The sequence below is a fragment of the Siniperca chuatsi genome, linkage group LG1 (assembly GCF_020085105.1).
Source record: "Siniperca chuatsi isolate FFG_IHB_CAS linkage group LG1, ASM2008510v1, whole genome shotgun sequence".
Taxonomy (NCBI): Eukaryota; Metazoa; Chordata; class Actinopteri; order Centrarchiformes; family Sinipercidae; genus Siniperca; species Siniperca chuatsi.
Window position 1 is genome coordinate 18,602,613 of NC_058042.1, and position 10,352 is coordinate 18,612,964.

The 10,352-nt window shown below is 41.7% G+C and overlaps 1 protein-coding gene across 3 annotated transcripts; it reads left to right on the forward strand.

Annotated features, from left to right (window-relative positions):
• Nucleotides 1-966: 966 nt before the first annotated feature.
• cmtr2 (cap methyltransferase 2) lies at nt 967-10,119 on the forward strand. Of its 3 annotated transcripts, none has more exons than XM_044200290.1 (3): nt 967-1,028; nt 3,706-4,965; nt 6,806-10,119. In XM_044200290.1, the coding sequence occupies exons 2-3, from the start codon at nt 3,715-3,717 to the stop codon at nt 7,859-7,861; spliced, it is 2,307 nt and encodes a 768-aa protein (XP_044056225.1). In that variant the 5' UTR covers nt 967-1,028; nt 3,706-3,714; the 3' UTR covers nt 7,862-10,119. The 3 variants fall into 3 exon arrangements, with proteins under 3 accessions (XP_044056225.1, XP_044056215.1, XP_044056234.1); XM_044200280.1 differs by lacking the exon at nt 967-1,028 and adding an exon at nt 1,035-1,280; XM_044200299.1 differs by lacking the exon at nt 967-1,028 and adding an exon at nt 1,303-1,535.
• Nucleotides 10,120-10,352: the final 233 nt, after the last annotated feature.

Consider the following 10,352-nt stretch of genomic DNA (forward strand, 5'->3'; position numbering starts at 1 on the left):
TTACAATTTGTGATATTAGTGTTTTCCAAATATGCCTTTCTATATGCAAGATAGCATTTTATTTTCAAACTAATTCACAGATCCACTCCTTCTCAACCAGTCGAAAATCTTCATCCTTTCAAAAATCCAAGAGAAGCTGGCTGCAGACAAGATGGTGGACGTCAAGCGCGATCTTGTCTGCAGCCAGCTTCTCTTTGGATTTTTCTTCTAAAAAACATATCTGCCCTACAGAGCTCAATTTCTAAATACCATATAGGGATATCTTATGGAATTATTTTTGGTTAACCCTGTCCTCTGCATCCTCTTCACTCACACCAATTAACTTCATGTCCTCTCTCACTACATCCATAAATCTCCTCTTTGGTCTTCCTCCCTGTAACCTCACCGTTCCACCTGGGTCCCTCTCATTGACGCACATGTATTCTGTCTGACTGCGGCTAAGTTTCATTCCTGTTTTCCAGAGCAGACCTCCATCTCTCTAGATTTTCCTCCACCTGCTCCCTGCTCTCACTACAAATCACAATGTCATCCGCAAACATCATAGTCCATGGAGATTCCTGTCTAACCTCATCTGTCAGCCTGTCCATCACCAGAGCAAACAAGAAGGGGCTCAGACCCGATCCTTGATGCAGACCCACCTCCACCTTGAACTCCTCTGTCGCATCTACAGCACACCTCACCTCGGTCTTACAGCTCTCATACATGTCCTGCACCACTCTAACATACTTCTCTGCCACTCCAGACTTCCTCATACAATATTGTTTTACATATAAATGCAACATGATAAATGAATGGAAACTGAATAACAATCTCTAATAATAATGATAATATAAAAGTAAAATGATAAATGAAAAATGTGTATGTAGAATTGTTCATTGTCTCTTTTTATTTTTATGTCATTTCCTGTGATTTCAACAAATAAAACTAAAGATCAAAGTGACATACGCCTTTAAAAGAGGCCCCGCCCTCTCGATCACACGCATGCGCAGTGTACATACTTCCGTTCCTTGACGGCAGCTGCAAGTCAGGTGAGTTTCTGTTCAATGTGTTTGTGTGCCCCTTATCGACAGGCAGCTTTTCAGACTTTACACTGGGATAGAAACATGTCTCTGAAAGCCTCCAGACAGCACAGCGTGTCAGAAAACTCAGTCATCGCGGGTTTTAGGAGACACAACTCGGCCTCGAGCACTTCGCTGTAGGACGCGTCCCATTCAGATTCAGCTGAGGATAGACTTGTGTTAACACAGTTTGTGTTTGTCACTGTCCTTCCAGCCCAAAAGGTGCAGCTACATTTAAGGCTGTTTGCTGTAAAGTTCAGCATTAAATACCTTGCACCGTTAATTCTGTTTTGCCTACAGTGTGCAGGAAATATATTATCGTACCGGACTTGTCCCACATTACACATATTGCATATATCCAGTTTAGGAGGAAAGTGAAATTTCCAGATTCCATGTTGCCAGAATTTCTCATTTCAAGCATCCATTTCTGAATCTGTTATATACATACATACTATCACTCAGACTCAGTGCTGGAAAGTAAGTACATTTACTTAAGTACTGTCCTTAAGCACAATTTTGAGGTACTTCAGTATTTTGACTTTATGCAACTTTGTACATGTACCTAAGTATTCGCAGCTTTTGCCATGACACTCAAAATTGAGCTCAGGTGCATCCTGTTTCCACTGATCATCCTTGAGATGTTTCAACAACTTGATTGGAGTCGACCTGTGGTAAATTCAGTTGATTAGACATGATTTGGAAAGGCACACACCGGTCTATATAAGGTCCCACAGTCAACAGTGCATGTCAGAGCACAAACCAAGCCATAAAGTCCAAGGAATTGTCTGTAGACCTCAGAGACAGTATTGTATCGAGGCACAGATCTGGGGAAGGGTACAGAAACATGTCTGCAGCATTGAAGGTCCCAATGAGCACTGTGGCCTCCATCATCCATAAATGGAAGAAGTTTGGATCCACCAGGACTCTTCCTAGAGCTGGCCACCCGGCCAAACTGAGTGATCGGGGGAGAAGGGCCTTAGTCAGGGAGGTGACCAAGAACCCGATGGTCACTCTGACAAAGCTCCAGTGTTTCTCTGTGGAGAGAGGAGAACCTTCCAGAAGAACCACCATCTCTGCAGCACTCCACCAATCAGGCCTGTATGGTGGAGTGGCCCGACGGAGGCCACTCCTCAGTAAAAGGCATCATACTCAAAAAGACTTGAGGCTGTAATTGGTGCCAAATGTTCTTTAACATTTTAAGTATTGAGCAAAGGTTGTCAATACTTATATACATGTGATTTATTTATTTATTTTTTTTTGTATTTTATTTTGAACAAATTTTGCAAAGATTTCAAACAAAAATGACTTTAATCCATTTTGGAATAAGGCTGTAACATAACGAAATGTGGAAAAAGTGAAGCGCTGTGAATAGTTTCCGGATGCTCTGTACTTCAGATGCTGCTACAGCTGAGGTCTCAAAGATTCTTTATAAACTTGCAGCACATCTGAGATGATAAATTTAGACCTAATTAATTATCAATGTATAACTTATCTCAAGTCTCTGTCACCTTTCTAAATATTGTGTATTGATAAAACCGTAACATCAGGCTGTTTTTCTTGCTAGTTTATGTTAACAGCAGCTGAACCGTTTACAAACACAGAACGGAGTAGATCACTTTCATACACACAAGCTGTGCTTAACAATATTATTTATGAGGAATAATTGATGAATGTGCTGCCATTAGCTATATACCGTATATTGCCATTCATCACTGTGTCACTGCAGTCTAATCAAGGAATGATCCAGAAATATGTTCTCCTGTCCAGTGTTGTCATCTAAATCATGAGCAGAGGATTAGCTCAGGGGTTAATTTGATCATGACTGTAAATTATTTTTTGTTATGAATTAGAAAGTGCTCACTAATTACATGAATTGTAACAAAGTATTTTTAGCACACCATGATGGCCTAGTAAAAGGTCGTACCGTCACAGACTAACCTGAATATAGTTTTTTGATGACCATGCTCTTGTGTCAGCCATACGGTGGTAAACAAACACAACGTTGCTGTCTTGTGAAACCACATATCTCCAAATTTGGTGATTTTGAATTTTTCTATGGATTGAGAAAAGTCTCCTACTTCTTAAGATAAATAAATCATTTAAAAACTCACTTTTTGGAAAAATGCATTGTCACAAAGCTGAAAACTGGGCGGATTTCTTGACAATTTGGAGATACGTGGTTTCCACAGTACAGCAACAAAATCTTTAATCTAACTTGGACCCTCATGTAGTCGTCATATGAAAATGTTCATTATACTCCAGTGTATGCCATAATTTTCACATCTTATTAGAAGAGGCTGTATTGTAGAAAATCTCTTGTTCTCTCGAGGTAATCGCCAGTATTCAGACTCCCCTGTTGCCTGAGGGCACCACATCGCAATGAGTCGACGTTAGTAATTCAACACCACTCATGCATGTAGAGGAAAAAGAAGGGTTGCAGAGCAGGGCTTGGTTTAATTCACTGTGAAATGTACAGTTTGCAGATTGACTCTACCTGTGCCATGAAAGCAGGTCACATGAACACTGAACAGTCTGGTGCATTGCATCAAAACAGAAAGTGGATGCAGTTGTTTTTTTGTTTTTTTTTGTTTGTTTTTTTTTTTAAATCAGAGCATTTCTAACTCCTCTTGTTGTTTTACGACAACAGGTGTGGAGGATGAGCTCGGGCAATGGGACCAGGAGGAAAGTCGGCAAGCTGCAGCATTTCAACAACATGGTGGCGATTGACCCTGAAACACTGACTGAGATTCAAGGCCTTTTTGGTAAAGTTAGAACCTATGTGAAACCGTCCAATGGGGAGTGGCGAATCCCCGATCCAAACGCTGTTCTCAGATACTCTGCGGAGAAGCACTGCCGGCTGCAGGCCCTGAAGGCGTCTCTGAACGCTGTAAAGAACCAGCTCAGTGACAAGGACGTCCAGGTCTGGCATCAGCACACCAACTCCACCAATCGAGCCGGGAAGGTGATTGCTGCCGTACGTTCTGCTGCCAATGCGGAGATCTGCACTCAGGCCTGGTGCAAGTTCTTTGAGATCCTGGGAACCTTCACTCTTCTTCCAGAGGAGGCCCTTCAAAATGGAGAGCTGAACACGGTCCACCTGTGTGAAGCTCCAGGAGCCTTTATAACCGCTCTGAACCACTACATCAAAACCAGCGAGTCAACGCGCTACTGTGACTGGAACTGGGCAGCCAACACTCTCAACCCATACCATGAGGCTAATGGCGGGAGCACAACGATTGCAGATGATCGGTTAATCGCTAACACACTGCCCTGGTGGTTCTTTGGCTCGGATAACACAGGCAATGTCATGATCCAGAAGCATTTGCTGGAGCTGCAGGCGTTTGTGTCTAACATGCGTAGAGTTGATTTGGTGACGGCAGATGGCAGTTTTGACTGTCAGGAGAACCCAGACGAGCAGGAGGCGCTGGTGGCGTCACTGCATTTCTGCGAGGTCACAGCTGCACTGCTGCTCCTGAGCCCCGGTGGCTCCTTTGTACTGAAAATGTTCACCCTGTATGAACACTCCTCTGTCTGCTTACTCTACCTGCTGAACTGCTGTTTCCACTCCGTCAACGTCTTCAAACCTTCCACCAGCAAGTCGGGCAACTCTGAGGTTTATGTCGTGTGTCTGAACTACGATGGCAAGGAAGCTGTGAAGCCTCTGCTCTCAAAACTGATTCGTAACTACGGACCAAATCTGGCTGACCGAGAGGCGCTTTTCCCAAACTCTCTTGTCCCAGAGTTGTTTCTGAAACAACACGAAGAGGTGTGCATGTACTTCCACGCGCTGCAGGTGGAGACGATCACAGAAAACCTGCGACTGTCTGAAGGAATGAGCACCGAGCAGAGGCAGCGGCTCGATTACATCAGAGACTGTACGGCTCAGGAATACCTGCAGCGCTTCCAGGTAGGATGTTTGTAGACCATCACCTTGTCATATAATTGAGCTTCAAAGTTAATTCTTGACCTTTGAAACAGCAGCTGCCAAAAATGATTTCACCTAAAGGTCCATTTTGCAGCTGTTCTAGTCCTTCATCAGCAGATGGAGTTTGCCCAGCTGTCAAGCAATTGTAGATGCTACTGTTTTTTCTAGCACTTAACAGAGTTTTTGTCTATGTTGACCTAAAAATTAAGCTTTAAACTTTGAAATTGGGTTTTTTTTGGTCAATTGTCAGATGTTTATCACACTATTTGAACTCATTCTAGATTGAGTGAAACATTGCATTTGAAGTCTTCAGTTAAATTTTAGTCCTTTTTTTTTTTTTTTTTTTTTTAAATGTATTTTTGCAAATCGCAAACACAGAATGGACAGCTAGCGGGCCGTGAGGAGATATTCGCTGAATTTGACAAAAAGACGTGTATTGGATTAGAATCGCATACTCCACCTTTAACACCAGGCTGAATACCAGTGTTTTGCTGCCCTTTGTTGTTGAAAGTTTCAAGCCCGTTTCACCTTTGACCACAACCAGGATCACTGATAGGTGCAGTTGGGTGTGGTCAGAAGTGTGCTGTACCCAGCAGTGAGGTCACGGGGTCCTGGAGTCCACCTGCTTTTCACTGCAGCAAAGTGAAGTTAAACCACTCGAGGTCAGCAAAGACAAGACTTTCAGGGGGTGTTAAGTTACTCTTTAAGGTCTGGCCTGACCCTGTGGTCCACTGAAGTGCACTATTGAAGTTTTTTTGAGGAATAGTTTGATCTGTAAAATGACACGTCATCAAAGGTTACCAGAGTCCAACTGATGTCTTATTAGGTTATTCAGTCTAACAGTCAAAAAAAGTAAAAATGTATTCAATTCGTAATCGTATGAAACCAAGAAAAGCAACATTTTATACAACTAGCATATGTTTTGCTGCTAAATGATACTGATTAATATTCTGTCACAATTGTCATTAGTTTATTTTTAGTAATGCTAGGGATGGGAATGTTGGTCGGTCCACCACTTCCAGACGGTCCAGACAAATATCTCTATCTCAACAACTATTGGATGGATTTCCAATATGGTGCAGATATTCATGGTCCCCAGAGGATGAATCCTATTGACTTTGGTCCCCTGACTTTTCCTCTAGCGACACCAGGGGGTTCACATTTATGGTTTTGAGTGAAATGTCTCAACAACTATTGGATGGATTGCCATGAAATTTGGTACACACATTCATGTCCCGCTTAGGATGAATTTTAATCACTTTGGTGATCCTCTCACTTTTGGTTTAAGACCAAATATTTGCAAAATTAATAACATTCCCATCAGCCTCAGCTGTACTTTGTTTTGTGCAAATTAAGAAATGTTAATTGCATGCTAACATGCTACACTAAGATGGTGAACATGGTAAAGATTATTCCTGCTTAGAATCAGCATGTTAACATTGTCATTGTGAGCATGTTAGTATGGTTACTTTACCTGGGCCTATGTACATCCTCACACAGACACTAGCATGGTTGTAGACTCTTATTCTTGTTTATTGATTAGCTAATTGGCTAATCACAGTACAATGCACAAAACCTGCCATTCCTTATTGGTGAGATCTAATCAAGTTGCAGATAATTCTCATGGAGGAAACTTTATACCTGTGACTCATTTTGCATTGTCTTTTGTAAAGTTGCTGAATGCTTACTAAGTAGCAAAAATCCTAAAGCAGTCCCCCCCCCCTTTGAAATCCAACATTGGTCTCTGCTTTCATTGTAGCTGAATGCAATTAAAGCTTTCTAAAAGTCTAAAATTGAACTTGATCCATTGTCTCTGGCATAGGTGAGCTTCCTTCCCCGGAGTCGATGGATCTCTCGCAACACGGTGAGTCCCGCCTGCTGCAGTGTCTCAGTGGGCCGACCTCTGGGACAGAAGAAGCAAACAGGCTCCTTCAATGAGCGGCAGGAATTGCAGACCCTGAGCTGGAGGGAGCGCATTGAGAGGGGTTGCTATGCCACCTTGGTACAGAGACACTACACTGAGGCTGGTGGGCAAGGCTGCGTGCTGGAAGGACCGCTGTCTGAGTGTCACATGGATTCATGGTACGTTATCGTGGGGGCTGCTCTGCCTGCAGTCAGAAACTCTCCGTTCTGTGAAGGAGGATTGTTAAACCACTTGAATGAAGCCCTGATGGACACAGCAGTAGACTGGACTCGTGTACCTCCCTGTGACTCTTGCCATGTGGTTTGCACAGCCTCCATCTTGTCCAACATTGCAGATCTTTGCGTCTTCACAGCCGACAGTGATGGGAACAAAAAGAAGAGGCAATGTCTGGTGTTTGGCAGCCGCTCAGTGTGGGGTGCCTGTGAAAGCCAGCTTGGGGATTTAGTCTTAACATTTTCTACAGAGCCTTCATTTCCTCAAAGATTGTGCAGCATGCTGCATGACGGGGTGCCGCTGTACCAGCAGCAGCTCTTAGGTTGTGTTGTGTTTTCCCTGCAGACCCTGAACTCTGGGGATGCCCTGCTGCTGCCTGTGTTTTCTGCCCTCACCCGTGTCACCGCAGCAGTTGTGCTCTGCCTGCATGTGTGTTTTTGCTCAGTCACGTTCAGGTGCCCCCCACCCTCAGGCATAGTTGGGACAGTTCTTGTGTGTATTGGTTTCTGCCCTGAAGCTGCTGCACGAATACTCCCTGTTCTCATTAACGTCCATAACTGCATGGGTCAGTTATTAAGAGGAGAGGACGACTCGGGTAAAAATCTGCCGCCTGGGTGTGACAGACAGGTGCTGCAGTTTGTTCCCATGGAGGAACTGCTCACAGGAGGACTGACTGAGTTCCTGTGGACCATGAACTCTGAAATCATCCAACAGAAGCTGCATTTGCTCATGCAAACATAGTGCAGTTTAGTGAGCTGTGACTCTGGGGTACATACTATCGCTTCAAAAGCTGTGTCATTGTTAGTCTGTTTTATTCTTGTTTTATCAGCAGACTGTTAACCACATGAGCTTCCAGCAGTCTGTCATTGAATCATTTTTGTCTGCTGATAGTAAAATGTTACTCCACTGATTTAGCTTTGCACTCCTATAATAATGGTTGGACTCACAATGGGTAATTTTAAAGACAGGATCAAAATCGATGCAGCATAACCAGAGATATCATCTTTTTTTTAAATTCCACACATTCTTCTTCCTTGTCAAAACCTGTCGCTTACATTACCTCCAATGCAACTCAACCGCTGACAGTTCGATCAGAGATTCAGGGGTGTTATGCTATGCGGCTAATGTAGCCTAGAGCCGCTAGCCTCAAGCAGAGATGAGGAGCGCGAGCTACAGAGGTCTGGTAAGCTCACTTCTTTCCAACTCCACACCCCCAGATTTTTTTCATTTTCAAACTTGTAGTCTTCAGCCCCAACTGACGCTGACTCAAGTGACATCACTTGAGGACATTTATCAGATTTCACACATCTCCCTCTGGAGACACAAAAGGCTTTATACAGCTTTTTTCACATATGCAGTAGCACTCCCCATCAACTGTAACCAGACTGATGTGTAAAATCAGTGGAGTCTAATAATGATGCTCACCAGCAGCGATGGTATTAAACTAACTGCTGTATTCTACATATTACACTGTGTTTTCAATGCTTTTATTTATTAAGGATCCTCCAGCTGGTGTAATGATGTATTGGATACAGTATCTAAGGGATGCTTCTGGGACTTAATGTAATGATGTAAAAGTTAAAATGGCTGACTTTTGAAGGATGGTGCCATGTAGCCAGCGGTTTAAAGGACATTTGGACACTGTACCATTTAGATTAGCATACCACATTAGAGCCTGACAGATACTTTGGCATGACCGATTATATTGGCCCATTTTAAAGTATCACAGATTGCAGAAATTGTCTGTCACGTGTACTTTTTTTTTTTTTTTTTTTTTTTTTTTAATTCCATAATTTTTATTATTATACTTGATGACGGTCAGGGTAGAAGTTTATCCCATTACTTATTTGGCAAGAGGAAATAAGATGAATATATAATAAATTAGTTTAGAGGCCAACTGATACTGGAATTTTGAGTATGATGGCGATATTGATTTTATTTATTTATTTTTTTCAGAGTTTAAAAAGTCCAATAACAATATATTATAGGTATGCATTTGGTTGTTAAAGAATTGGGCCTAAGATATGAGCTGAGTGTAGAGCTGCTATTTCTTAATTTGGTGGTTCGTTTTTATATTTTACACAATTTATTCATATAATCATTTATTTGATAATGTCTTTATTTATGTTAATATTGAATGTTTTGGGATTCCATAGCTGAGCTGGACATTTGATGTTTTGGAGTTGAAAAATAAACTTGCCAGTGCTCTCTATCTGTGTAATGGTGACACTATTTCTGAAGTACATATAAATGCTGATATATCACTGATGAGCTAAAATCAGCCAATAATATCTACCATGCTGATGTATCAGTTGTGCTTTAATGCAGATGTCCAAACTGATGTTAAATTGTAAAAGGTAAGCCTTCACTTCATCAGTTAGGTCTCAAACGTCTTTATCGTTTCAGTTCCAACAAAATGTATGTGTGCTATGTACAAAGCTTTTGACAACCTGTAGACAAGAACAACTTTGTCTGATGACACAAACTTGGAGTGCATGAAAATGCAAATTGCTTTCAGTACTTGATCAGCAGAACTCATCCGTGGCTAAATTCACTGAGGATTTTAGGGAGGCTGAATAAACAATAGTCCAACCCTCGGCACCAAACCCCCTGTCAGTCACAGATGGTTTGTTTTGAAATCCACATCACAAAGACCCTGGAGTTTTACCCTGAAGTGCCTGTTGTGTTTTACAAAACATTATTTCATTCCAGGAAGTTGGGGATCTTTATGCCATAATGCAGTTTTTAGTCGACTTCCTGTTAACCAATTATTTTCTCTATACAAATGTGAAACGATAGCCTGCGTGCACTAAAATGTTTTATACTGCTTGAACTATACAACAAGGGAGCTGTTGAGAAAAGAAACATACATATGTAGCTTCAATAAAAATATGCTGTATTTGTTTATTTGTAGTTTTTTATTTTTGGTTTATAATATCAGTACAATGTAACTGAGGAGTTTTATTACAAAAAGAATAAAAATGTGCACTAACAAATAACATGAAGTCTAGGTTTTCTGTTCCCTGAGACAGCTGAAATGTCACTACATCTTCTAACTGAAAACGAGGACATCTGCATATTGATTGAAGCTTTTGTAACAAGCCTAGTGTTCATACAGAAAACCTCCCATTTCCTTCTCTGAAATAAACACAATGTGCTTTAGTCAATTCAGTAATTTGTAGTAGAAAATATCTTCAGATACTGTTTCAGAAACAAAACTACAAGTCTACCA

What these genes read in the sequence shown, in the direction of transcription:
- cmtr2 (XM_044200290.1), top strand. Translation starts at nt 3,715, where the DNA reads ATGAGCTCGGGCAATGGGACCAGGAGGAAAGTCGGCAAGCTGCAGCAT. An exon ending in AATACCTGCAGCGCTTCCAG is followed by an intron (nt 4,966 to 6,805) that starts GTAGGATGTTTG and finishes TCTCTGGCATAG; the next exon opens with GTGAGCTTCCTTCCCCGGAG.